This window comes from Mytilus edulis, chromosome 6 (assembly GCF_963676685.1).
Source record: "Mytilus edulis chromosome 6, xbMytEdul2.2, whole genome shotgun sequence".
In the NCBI taxonomy this organism is placed as follows: domain Eukaryota; kingdom Metazoa; phylum Mollusca; class Bivalvia; order Mytilida; family Mytilidae; genus Mytilus; species Mytilus edulis.
In genome coordinates, this window is record NC_092349.1 from 68,872,413 (window position 1) to 68,886,312 (window position 13,900).

Sequence of the window (13,900 nt, forward strand, 5' to 3'; positions counted from 1 at the left end):
CCAAAGAAAATAAAATGCATGTATGTTTTTAACAAATACCTCAAACTTTACCACACAGTTGATATTTGTGGTCTGAGCATCCATATAGTTTTGTTCGACTTCTCCTTTGGCGTTTCACATTCAAATCTTTAATCTTTGAACAAATAGTTAATATTGCGTCTGTGACGAGCTCAAATATGTCTTCAGTAATTTAGTCCAGGACCCTACCGAATCATTAATAATTGTCTTCTTATGGAATAACTCACGTCGTAAAATAATTGAAATATGTCTCGATTGATTTATTTACTTCATCATTGCGAGAGGTAAAGGCTAAAAATTGAAGAAAAATATTTTTGCGATTTTAACTTTTGTTATATCTTTACTTGTCAAAACCAAGAAAGCCATGTTACTCAATAATTCCAATTTATCCGTTGATATATAACAAATATTTATAACGATTAGATGGAACTGTGTTTTGTTGTTGTCGTGTAAATATTATGGCAACCCTTTGATGTCTCAACAGGGGCGGATCCAGCCATTTTTAAAAGGGGGTTTCAACCAGAAATAAAGGGAGGGTTTACCATATGTACCCATTCGAAAGCATTAGTCGTAAAAAAGGTGGGTTCCAACTACATTACCTCCTATCCCTGGATCTGCCACTGCTTAAATTTTCCCCAATAAAGAACATTTTCATCATCATTCAAAAATAAGAACTTAATATTTAAAATTTTTTTTTTTTATCTTTCCGCAGCGCATATGAATCTATGATGATCGTGACATGGATAATCGTGCCATTGGAAGCTTGCATGTCGTAAAGCCAAACAATTCTCCGTGTGATTCAGATGGTCTGGTTGTCCATGTCCCCAGTCTGTAAAAACAAGGGGAGTCTTACTTCCATTCCATTCCCAGTTCCCTTCTTTGGTTATATCAGTGGCACCAATAAAATAAATCGTATCTGTTACATCTGCAATAAGATACATTGACACTTGTCATTTGAAATGTATGTTTTCGGTTTTAATGTTTTCATTTCGTGTATTTCGAATTGACTTGGGACCAAAATTCAAGAGGGCGAATGATTTTAACATTTTGAAGTATGGACATAAACAGAATGCAAAACAGTCTAACGTGAACTTTGAGTGAATTGTGACGTTATACCATGAATAACACTTTGTATATTTTACGTGTAAGAAGGTTTTGGATCTGCTTTCATCAGGAACGCTCAAAGTCGTATGTTTGATAGCCAGAATATATAAGTAACGGTGCAATGTGAGGAGCTAGATGACCTTATATTAATAACCAAATTGTCTGAAAGAGTTGGGCCATTAGTTACGTAATGATTCATTTATTTGTCAACGGATGATATAAAAAAGGTGTAAATTTGCAGATTGATTAATTGATTGGTTGATTGGTTGATTATTATTGGTGTTTAACGTCAAGGATAGCCATATTGACTATATACTTTATGTATAATCTTTTATAAATTGTGAGTTTCTCGGTGGAGAAGCTGTAGTACCAAAGACATAAACAACTAGACATCAATCTGCAACAATGAGTAAAACCGATAATTAACTCAAGAATGTAGCAAAGTGCTCTAACCAATGAACTAATAGGATTTTATGTTCCCAAATTGGGAAGATTGAATGTAAATCATGTTTTTAGTAAAGTATTATCCTATTTATAAATGTTTACAGTTAAACATATTTTTTTCCATAAATGAGTTACAATTGATCTGAAGCCCATTTGTCAGCTACAGTGGATTATTGAATGAAAGTTAAATTTTTAAGCAAACAGAAAATAAAACCAAAGTTTAAAGTTTACTTGTGCAGTACAATTGGTACTGTTAATGTTATTATGTGAATATTAAGAACTCCATGATTACAAATAAAAGCAATATCAAAGCAATGCCAAAAATATAAAAGTTTAAAATAAAATCTAACATATGTCGTAACCTAATAAAAAGCAAAACTCAGATTACTGTATTCGCAGCTATTAATAGTAAGAATAGTCGTTTTCAACATACCGATACATTAAAATAGGAAATTAAATTACTTTGGATTTTTGAATTTATTATTTGTGCTGTAAACAACCAAAAAGATCATTTCTCAATGAAATATTCTATAACTTACATTCATATTCACAATAAAGAAACTTCTACAATTTCTACAATATCATTGTAGATATGGCATCTAATATCTAAAACACAATTCATACAAAATTCCAAAATTACAAGTAAGTCCTTTCACCATTAGGACTATCCCATAAATGAAATGCATAGAAAGGAAGTTATGCATCACTCAAAAACATTGTGCTAACGGTCGAACTTAATCACGAAAAAAGGGATTATCATTGTCTTACATTTAAATAAAAAGCCTCGGATAAAAAATGAAATTATACAAAAGTAAAAACTAACGGCCTGATATAAGCTACACACCTAACAAAAATCAATCATTACAGAAGACATTTGTTAATTACAACTCATATCATAAATCATTCTATAGTGTAATATACAGAAAAGCTGGTAATTCCAAAAGAGAGTCGAAAGATACCAGAAGGACATTCAAACTCATAAGTCGAAAACAAACTGTCAAGGCCATGGCTAAAAAGGAAAAAGACCAACAGAAAAACAGACAAACAATAGTACACAAAACACATTATAGAAAACTGAAGACTAAGCAACACGACTCCCCAAAAAATGGGTGATCTCAAGTGCTCTGGAAAGGTACGTTAACCCTGTTGCACATGTGGCAAACTATTCTGTTGAACTTTAGAGGATTTAAAAAGATGTTGTAACAAAAGTTCCAACGATTCAACAGTAAATACAAGATTCAATAAGCAATTAATGGTAATAATTATTAGGTAGATAGTACCAATTATTTGAGCGGGAAGAGTAAAATATGATAAGGTGTGCTGCAATTCACGCTTAACAAAAAGTACAGAGCACTGTAAGAATGACACACGTTGAAGGTCGTCACCAACACAAATTATAATCTAACTCTGCTGATGTATTTACCATCTCTAGACTTTAGATGACCTTTAACGAATTCGTTAGTTTCAGCATCTGGTATCTCGAGAAGTGCAGCATGTAAGACTCTACAATGGAGCTGAAAGAATATAATCAAAAATAAATCTAAAATCATTTAATGCAAGCATAGCTCGTCAAGAAACTCCAAACTTTGAACGAAAGAACGAACAAACGCACGAACATTTAATGAAAGAATGAATGAATGAATGAATGAATGAGTCATTGAATGAATGAATGGATGAATGAATGAAAAAATGAAAGAATGAATTAATGAATGAATTAGTCAATGAATTAATGAATGAATTAGTCAATGAATTAATGAATGAATGAGTCAATGAATGTATGAATGGACGAATAAATAAATGAATGAATGAATGAATGAATGATTGAATGAATAAATGAATGAAGGAATAAATAGATGAATGAATAAATAAATGAATGAATGAATGAATGAATGAGTCAATGAATGAATGAATGATTGACTGACTGACTGACTGACTGACTGACTGACTGACTGACTGACTGACTGACTGACTGACTGACTGAATGAATGAATGAACGAAGAATGGATGAATGTGTTTGTTGTTGTGCTATGCATTTACTAATTTTGTGTCATGAATGGATACTTATCGATTTTTCTCTTGTGTATGAATAAATTCATCAATTTAAAAAAAAAAAAAAATAATAAAAAACTAGAGGCTCTAAAGAGCCTGTGTCGCTTACCTTGGTCTATGTGAATATTAAACAAAGGACACAGATGGATTCATGACAAAATTGTGTTTTGGTGATGGTGATGTGTTTGTAGATCTTACTTTACTGAACATTCTTGCTGATTACAATTATCTTTATCTATAATGAACTTGGCCCAGTAGTTTCAGGGGAAAATGTTAGTAAGAATTTACATATTTTATGAAAATTGTTAAAAATTGACTGTAACGGGCAATAACTCCTTAGGGGATCAATTGATTATTTTGGTCTTGTTGACTTATTTTAAGGTCTTACTTTGCTGTACATTATTGCTGTTTACAGTTTATCTCTATCTTTAATAATATTCAAGATAATAACAAAAAACAGTAAAATTTCCTTAAAATTACCAATTCAGGGGCAGCAACATAACAACCGGTTGTCCGATTCATCTGAAAATTTCAGGGCAGATAAATAGATCTTGACCTGATTAACAATTTCACCCAAGTCAGATTTGCTCTAAATGCTTTGGTTTCAGAGTTATAAGCCAAAAACTTCATTTTAACCCTATGTTCTATTTTTTGCCATGGCGGCCATCTTGGTTGGTTGGACAGGTCATCGGACACATTTTTTAAACAAGATACCCAAATGATGATTGTGGCCAAGTTTGGTTTAATTTGGCCCAGTAGTTTCAGAGGAGACAATTTTTTTGTAAAAGATTACTACGTTTTACGAAAAAATGGTTAAAAATTGACTATAAAGGACAATACCGCCTAAAGGTCAAGTTGACTGATTTCTAAATCTTACCATGCTGAACATTATTGCTGTTTACAGTTTATCTCTATCTATGATAAAATTCAAGATAATAACCAAAAACAGCAAAATTTCATTTGAATTACCAATTCAGGTGGAGCAACCTAACAACGGGTTGTCCGATTCATCTGAAAATTTCAGGTCAGATAGATCTTGACCTGATAAACAATTTTACCTCGTCAGATTTGCTCTAAATGGTTTCTGAGTTATAAGCCAAAAACTGCAATTTTACCCCTATGTTCTTTTTTAAGCCATGGCGGCCATCTTGGTTGGTTGGCCAGGTCACAGGACACATTTTTCAAACTAGATACCCCAATAATGGTTGTGGCCAAGTTTGATTTCATTTAGCCCAGTAGTTTCAGAGGAAAAGATTTTTGTAAAAGTTAATGACGACGGACGCCAAGTGATTAGAAAAGCTCACTTGGCCCTTTGGGCCAGGTGAGCTAAAAATGAATAATTAAATGAAAAAAATAACCTCTGCATTTATCCACGTTTCCTGTATGGTCGAAAATAAGAAGCAGGTGTTTTTCCACACAACCCAGTCAGTGTGACATCTAGCTGAAAGTAAAAAAAAAACACGAAATTATATCTACGTTTGATCTATGATTGTATGATTTATATTCGCAGTTCGCATTGGAAAAGATGAAAAAGAGAAAAGATATTTTCTAAATCTTTCCTTTGCCAACAAAGGTCTCGATGGCGTCAACCTTGGCAATATCCTTCATCATAAATTAGTTCAATCGAAAATACCTCCTTATTTTAAAGACCAGTCTGTACCAATAATTTCTTATACCTATACCAAACCTATTGCAACTAAAATTTTCAATTACAAACGCGTTTTGCAGGATCTCGATATTGACGACTTCAAGTCTAAACCTCCTGATTGCACTTGTGCTAGTTCCCAATTCACATATAATCCCGCTGGCCACGTTATTACCGGTGACCTTAACATTGTTAATAACACTTCTCTACGAAACGTGTTATCGAAAGGTCCGAAATATCGTGAGCCTAAATCCATCAATTGGAAATACAACTTTAAAATTTTGATGGATTCAGTCGAGGATTATGCCAGGCAATGGGCTAAGCGCGAGAAGGAAGACGTAGACACTCTATCCGAATGGATAAAGGCAGTGAGGTCCTTAATACAAATCAGAATTAAGAAACTGAATGGGTCCATCAATGCCCATGCTACGTCAATTTTTAAAGACCCAAATGTTGCTAAACACCTATCCGACCTCCATGATAAATATGTTGTTGTCCCCGCAGACAAAGCCCCAAATAACATCGTTTTTGTCTGTAAAAGTCATTACATTAATTGCTTGATAAACGAATTAGGTATAGACAATTCACTTGGAAACTCAACATATACCCTCACGACACTTGCCAAAGAGGAAATCCTGGATAATCATAGGTCTGTTCTTTGTTCCTTTGGTATTTCAACCAAAGATGAAGAACTGGATCTTCCATCACTGTATTGGATACCTAAACTACATAAGTGTCCTTACAAACAGCGGTATATTGCTGGGTCTTCCAAGTGCTCCACAAAACCTCTTTCTAAATTATTAACATCCATTTTATCAGCAATCAAAGACGGGCTTCAAAGTTATTGTGAAACTGCCTATTCTAGAGGTGGCGTGAATCAGATGTGGATACTTAAAAATTCCAAAGATCTTTTAGAGTACATACAATCTAACTCTCTTTCATCTTGTAACAGTATTAAAACATTTGACTTCTCTACTCTTTACACAAGTATTCCACATTCCAAACTTAAAGACAAATTAAAAGAGCTGGTATTACTTTGCTTCATAAAAAAGAATGGCCAACGTAGATACAAGTATCTTGTCTTAGGGAGGGATAAATCCTACTTTGTAAAGAATCACTCTGATTCAAACAAAAAATTCTCTGAAACCGATATTATCAAGATGCTTGATTTCTTGATTGACAACATATTTGTTACGTTCGGAGGACGTGTTTTTCAACAGACTGTCGGCATACCAATGGGAACAAACTGTGCCCCTCTACTTGCTGACTTGTTTCTTTATTATTATGAGGCTGACTTCATGCAGGAACTTCTTAGGAAGAAAGATAAGAAGTTAGCAATATCCTTTAACTCTACTTTCCGCTATATAGATGACGTTCTTTCACTAAACAATTCAAAATTTGGTGACTATGTGGAACGCATCTATCCCATCGAATTGGAGATAAAGGATACTACAGATACAGTTAAGTCAGCTTCATATCTTGACTTACATCTAGAAATTGACAATGAGGGTCGGTTGAAGACAAAACTTTACGACAAAAGAGATGATTTCAGCTTTCCAATTGTGAACTTTCCATTTCTAAGTAGCAACATTCCAGCAGCACCTGCATACGGGGTATATATCTCTCAAATGATACGATATTCCCGTGCTTGCATTTCCTATCATGATTTTCTTGATAGAGGGTTACTGCTCACAAGGAAGCTATTAAATCAAGAGTTCCAAATGGTGAAGTTGAAATCATCCCTTCGTAAATTTTACGGACGCCATCACGAGTTGGTTGACCGTTATGGAATAACCATTTCACAAATGATATCGGATATGTTCCTCACGTCGTAACTACAATCCCCTTCCCTTTCATGAATTTGACCTACCGAATTAGACTATTTACCGGATTTGTAATCACATAAGCAACACGACGGGTGCCGCATGTGGAGCAGGATCTGCTTACCCTTCCGGAGCACCTGAGATCACCCCTAGTTTTTGGTGGGGTTCGTGTTGTTTATTCTTTAGTTTTCTATGTTGTGTTATGTGTACTATTGTTTTTCTGTTTGTCTTTTTCATTTTTAGCCATGGCGTTGTCAGTTTGTTTTAGATTTATGAGTTTGACTGTCCCTTTGGTATCTTTCGTCCCTCTTTTATATAATGAACAACACGTTTCTGGATCAGAATTAATGTATGAACTCTTAAAGAGATCACTCCCAGTTTATGGTGTGGTTCGGTTTGCTAAGTCTTTAGTTTTCAATGTTGTGTGTTCTGTACTATTATTTGTCTGTTTGTCTTTTTATTTTTAGTCATGACGTAATCAGTTTATTTTCAATCTATCAGTTTGACTGTCCCTTGTTTAAAGCAATAATAAAGGTGTCAGAATTGATAAAGCAAGAAGAATGTTGCACATCTTTGTGACAATTCTAGTATTGTTCAAATATCGGCAAGTGTGCACTGTCTGAACGACAGCATGCTCTAGACGTCTGTTAATGTCTTATCTACAATTCAGTTCAATATATTTGATAAGATTTTTTTATGCCATGTCTTTCCAAAAGTGAAGAAGTAAAATCATGTTTAATAGGTCATTAGCATGTCAGTTGAAGTCCAACAGTCAATTAAAGAAGTTCGCTTGTCATGTTTGGTATTTTTGTCAGATTTTCGGACACTGACAACATCATAAAATTATGTGAACGCAAGATGTTTGTGATCGTATAAAAATCATAATATAACAAAGGGGAAAATTATTGATAAAAATACATTATTGCATTCAATCAAAGACACAAACAAGAATCTCAACTTCATGTTAGTAAGTATAATTATCAGTGTAATAGAATATATTGAATTTGATTAACCGGCACTTCAACTTTGATTAAGATTTCATCTGTAGATCATTCTGCAAGAAAAGAGTAATTATTTGATTTATAACATTAATATGTTTTTACAGCTGGCTTGATATGACTTGTATGCGTTTCTGCTTTCTTTCTTTTATCTATTGTCAATGTAAAACATTTGTAATTATTTACATTTCTTCTTTGTGGGGACGAAGCGTCGTTCACGTATGGGGTTAAATTGAGGACATTACACTTTTATCATAAAAATGCCAGGAACAGAAGGTAAATATAACAAAGAACGGATAAAAAGATTTTCCTCCGACAGTTATTTTATTCCCTATATTTATGTTTTGTCCGTGAATTTATATTTATGTTTTTTCACACTATAATTGAAATTTACTTTTCTCTAACCACATTGGAAAAGTGACATTCACAAAATTGTCTCCCAGTTAGACATGGGCTCCCTCGTATTAAAATCTGATATTTCAACGTTAATTAATAATCTGAATTCATTAGATTCTTTCATCGTAATTGATATTGACAATTCGTTTCATACACACTTGCATTTCCAGTCTTGTCTTGCCTTACAAAACTATTCCACAGTTTCGTATGATATTAAAATTTCTTATGGAAGTAAACTGTTAACAAGTAAAACAAGACACGGAATAGAGTTTTATATTATAATTTCACATGCTTGATTTCTTGATTGACAACATATTTGTAACGTTCGGGGGACGTGTTTTTCAACAGACTGTCGGCATTCCAATGGGAACAAACTGTGCCCCTCTACTTGCCGACTTGTTTCTTTATTATTATGAGGCTGACTTCATGCAGGAACTTCTTAGGAAGAAAGATAAGAAGTTAGCAATATCCTTTAACTCTACTTTTCGCTATATAGATGATGTTCTTTCACTAAATAATTCAAAATTTGGTGACTATGTGGAACGCATCTATCCAATCGAGCTAGCGATAAAGGATACTACAGATACAGTTACGTCGGCCTCATATCTTGACTTACATCTAGAAATTGACAATGAGGGTCGGTTGAAAACAAAACTTTACGACAAAAGAGATGATTTCAGCTTTCCAATTGTGAACTTTCCATTTCTAAGTAGCAACATTCCAGCAGCACCTGCATACGGGGTATATATCTCCCAGTTGATACGATATTCCCGTGCTTGCATTTCCTATCATGATTTTCTTGATAGAGGGTTGCTGCTCACAAGGAAGCTATTAAACCAAGAGTTCCAAATGGTGAAGTTGAAATCATCCCTTCGTAAATTTTACGGACGCTATCACGAGTTGGTTGACCGTTATGGAATAACCGTTTCACAAATGATATCGGATATGTTTCTTACATCGTAACTACAATCCCCTTCCCTTTCATGAATGTGACCTACCGAATTAGACCATTTACCGGATTTGTTATCACATAAGCAACACGACGGGTGCCGCATGTGGAGCAGGATCTGCTTACCCTTCCGGAGCACCTGAGATCACCCCTAGTTTTTTGGTGGGGTTCGTGTTGTTTATTCTTTAGTTTTCTATGTTGTGTCGTGTGTGCTGTTGTTTGTTTGTCTTTTTCATTTTTAGCCATGGCGTTGTCAGTTTGTTTTAGATTTATGAGTTTGACTGTCCCTTTGGTATCTTTCGTCCCTCTTTTCAATCAGAATTATTTCAAATATCTATATTAAGGATTAACAGTATTATTTTGGAGATTTTATGTTGTTGTCAACTCTTCATTTACTGCTTTGTTATTCCTTTTCTTACGTATATCAGTAAATTTTTTATACCCAATTTAACATAGACTAAAGATAGATAACCAAGGACTCTGAACGTGAACTGTTAACTAAATTTCAAGAAATTTCGGTAGTTATCGACTCGCTGATTAAAATTTGCCTGCAAGGCAAAAATAAAACAAGGAAAAGAATAAAGAACGTACTATTACATTGCACTGTTGCCTATTGTAATTGAAAAACCATAAAATGTTGTAAAGATTTACATATATATACATTTTGTACTGCACATTTGCAATAGACTAACAAACTTCATACAAATTTAAAAAATAAAAAATAAAAAAAAAAAATTCAATCAACAATTCATATAAATTTCGTATGAAGAAAATGCATCTTGTTCGAAACTTTTTGTTACGATTACGATGTATAATAAGATATCACTACAAGTGGGATATCTTCATATATAAGTTTGCTAATACATCACTTAACAAAAGGTAAAAAGTATAACAAAATACCGAACTCAAGGTTATATTAAAAAGGGGCACCAATAAAAACTAACAAAACCGAAACGTGCGACTTTATCAACCAATGGAACTAATGAAAAGCAAATGTCGTATTTCTCTCTTGCATTTTTGGTGGTATATATAAATTATAACAGTAATCGAACTCATCATAGATACTAGAAATGGAATTTTGTATTTGCACAAGACGCGCGTTTTGCCTACAAACGACTCAGCGACTCAGTGACGATCGAATTTTTTTTTAGGACATTTCAAACCGAATAAAAAATGTAAAGGACATTACAAAGACATAAGACATCAAGGATTTTTGTTTTTTATTGGCATATTTATATATTAACTGTTCTATAGAAAAAATGTGTATCATTCAAAACAATATCAGCAATATCTGCTCCGTAAAAAATATTTCATAGAATTGATATTGGAAATTGGGAATATGTCAAAGAATCAGCAACCCGACCAATAGACAGAACTCATTAGAAGGCCACCAATGGGTCATCAACATAACGGGAAATCCGGCACCCGGAAGAGGGCTTCAGCTGTCCCCCTTAACAAAATGTGTACTATAGCTCAGTGAAAATGAAAGTCACTATAAACTCCAAAACATATAAATGAACTAAAATTAAAAAAAAACATACATAACTAACAAAGAACGGAGGCTTCTGTCTTTCGAGAGGCGTAAAAATACGACGGGGTTAAACATGTTTAGTTAATTAATTTGAAAGTAACTAGAATAACGATCATAAACTGAAATTGAAAGCAAAATGATATACACAAATGTATTTATTGCTTGTAGGGGTCTGTCATTTTTGTTTAGATATTCAATGCCAATCCTACCACATCACCTTATTTTCATACGGAAATTCTCATTGACAATCATACCACATCACCTTATTAGTTTGAATTCTCAATGGCAATCATAGTTTATCAACTCAAACCTGAAAAATCAGTTGTCAATTTATCAAAATGTGCAATCAATCACAAATGATGTGCCCTGCGTCTAAAATTAGACTGGTACCTGTCCTTATGAAAATTAATATAACTATTAACCTAAGATTCACCCCTGTATTTGAGGAAATATTGCAGTCTGCTTGTATCATTGATGATGAACACAATGTAAGTGTTATTGACTTCACGCATCTTCGATCAGTGACTCTGAATTATCAAGGATACCAATTTTGATATTAATTAATATATCCTGTCACTCAGAGATTAAAGTCAAGATCTCTTTTGATTGTATGCCGAAGCAACTGATTTAGTGATTAAGTAATACAAAAATTACCATGGCCTGCCGCATAGAAACAGAATAAATATTCGAAATTGTTCCAAATATAACTAAAATCTATTCATTAGAGCAATATATAAAAGATGTATAGTGATTAATATTGGAGGTTATTAAAGAAGCAAAAGTTGGTAAGGCGAGAGAAAAGTCAAGAGGCATCAGTGTTATAGGCTTGATTTGTCAAGGACGTTTTGTATCCTTGAAATGTACATTTACTGTGGAAGTTTGATTTTAAACAACAGATGATAAATTTTTGAAGCTTTATTGAAACGTAGTTTATCATGCACCACTTAAAACATGCAGATGTAGTGTGATTGTCAATAAGAAAACTCTTTAAACGGATTTTTTTTAGGTAGAAGGTTGCAACTCTAAGCCACTGTAAGGCCTTAATTGTCGTTACATTGATCAAAAACCCATACTGCATAACAATTCATATTGATAGCAGATACATGTGAACAGAAAGAAAGTTAACTGATAGAATAATAAGATAGACGATAACTTTTTATTATCTTACTTAAGAAGGAGAGTATCGGTACTGAAACTAAGCATAAATGTTTCGCATGGCGTTTGGTTTAGCAATGATAACGTTACGCGACCTCGTTTTTTTTCAAAATTTCGATCAAGTTTTGTACGAAATGTCGAACCTTAGTACGTCCTTCGCAGATTTCATTATGATATATAACTATTTACTTTAAAAAATTGACATGCTAAAGATGACGATTATATATTTTAACACATAAATCTATTTTTTATACCTTGATAATAATAAATGTAAATTATATGTCAATTACAAATACTGTAAAGTATTGCCATTTGCATAATCTTTGGCTTTACCAAGATTCTGAAGTCTAAAATATCTTGGAAAAAATAGTGGGTTGAGAATCCCGTCCCAAGTGAAACCTGTTTTGCGCTTCAAGAGTTCTAAATTCATCAATCCGCCCCCTTTCGATTTTACTGTTAATTTTTTGAAAGAAAAGTCTGTGATTAATTTCAGTGCATTTAGGTGTATGAGCGCCCCATTTATTCGATGCAGAGATAGAACTTAAAATATAATAAGTTTACCTTATTAGATTAATCGAAGTCATGTTTAATTATTAACTTACTCACAGAACTAAAATTGCAATGATGACAAAACATTTTTTTCAAATGTGTCTTTATTTTTATCATTGTCGATTGTATGAAATGAGTGTATATGTGTACAAAAAAAACCCTACTCGTTTTAGCTAAAACATGTATGATCATATAATTATATCTGGTCTTATTTCCGAAAACATATGCTCCGGTATTATAAAAACATGTGTTATACATTAAGAATGACATATCCTTTACATTCTAATATCACACGGAACATTTTGGTGCAAATCACTACATAAGGTAACGCATGGACATCGCTTGATATTTTTAACGAGATGTTGGTGCCATTTTTTCAGCATATAACGGTCAAGCAATACGTCCAAGTAAGCCATTTATATACAACAAAATAATAAAAAAAACCACTTTTGTATGATATCAATTGCTTTGTACCACATTTAAATCTCCTTCAGATCGGCAAAAGATTCACCAAACTCTACGGAAGTATTCTGTTTCGTTATATACCTTTGATTTATTTCTCTTTGAAAGAAACTATCGCAAAAATATTTCCCAAAACTATAAATTTTGTAGAACATATCAAATACACAAGAAATATGCATGCGAAACGTTATGTCAATATGAATATAATTTCTGTATATAAAGAGTGCAGTATCTCGCATGAATTGTTCTTAATAGTGTTCTCCCAGATTTGAACAACAACTTGGTGAAATAAATGAGTTATTGAGCGATACCTTAAATTGAAGGCTTAAATCAAACTTTAGAACAATCACATTCGGAAATACTTAGTAACACCTGTTTCTATTTTTGATTTATTTGTACTGAAACATAAAGACGTCCTTTATTGTGTTATTATGCTATTTTTAGTTTTATTTTTCGACGTCTTAGACTTTGAAATTTATAACTTTTTTTTGTTGAAAACTACATACGAATATAAATTTAGAATTTTTTAAGTTGTTCACAATATATTTATGAACAGATTGTTTGTTACACAATTATATAGAAATAGTATTTTCTTCCAAAACTTAAGGATGGACACTAATGTAGATTTGCTCTGACCGTTGGGTAACCTTTTGTAAACAGAGGATGCTATTTGTTTTGATATTTATTAGTTTTATTATTTTTGTTTACGTGATGGTCAGTACAAACACGACTACAAATACATTAAGTTGATGTGATTATAGTTTGATCTTTAAGACG

At 33.0% G+C, this 13,900-nt stretch overlaps 1 protein-coding gene across 1 annotated transcript; it reads right to left on the minus strand.

Annotated features, from left to right (window-relative positions):
- Positions 1-716: 716 nt before the first annotated feature.
- Positions 717-11,469, minus strand: LOC139526572 (perlucin-like). The gene is made up of 4 exons (XM_071321730.1): positions 11,391-11,469; positions 4,974-5,056; positions 2,990-3,080; positions 717-943 (listed from the first exon to the last, which is right to left on the minus strand). Exons 1-4 carry the CDS (start codon positions 11,467-11,469, stop codon positions 717-719), a joined length of 480 nt encoding a protein of 159 aa, XP_071177831.1.
- Positions 11,470-13,900: the final 2,431 nt, after the last annotated feature.

What these genes read in the sequence shown, in the direction of transcription:
- LOC139526572 (XM_071321730.1), bottom strand. Translation starts at nt 11,469, where the DNA reads ATGCGTGAAGTCAATAACACTTACATTGTGTTCATCATCAATGATACA. An exon ending in ATATTTCCTCAAATACAGGG is followed by an intron (nt 5,057 to 11,390) that starts GTGAATCTTAGG and finishes TTTTACTTTCAG; the next exon opens with CTAGATGTCACACTGACTGG. An exon ending in AAACGTGGATAAATGCAGAG is followed by an intron (nt 3,081 to 4,973) that starts GTTATTTTTTTC and finishes ATATTCTTTCAG; the next exon opens with CTCCATTGTAGAGTCTTACA.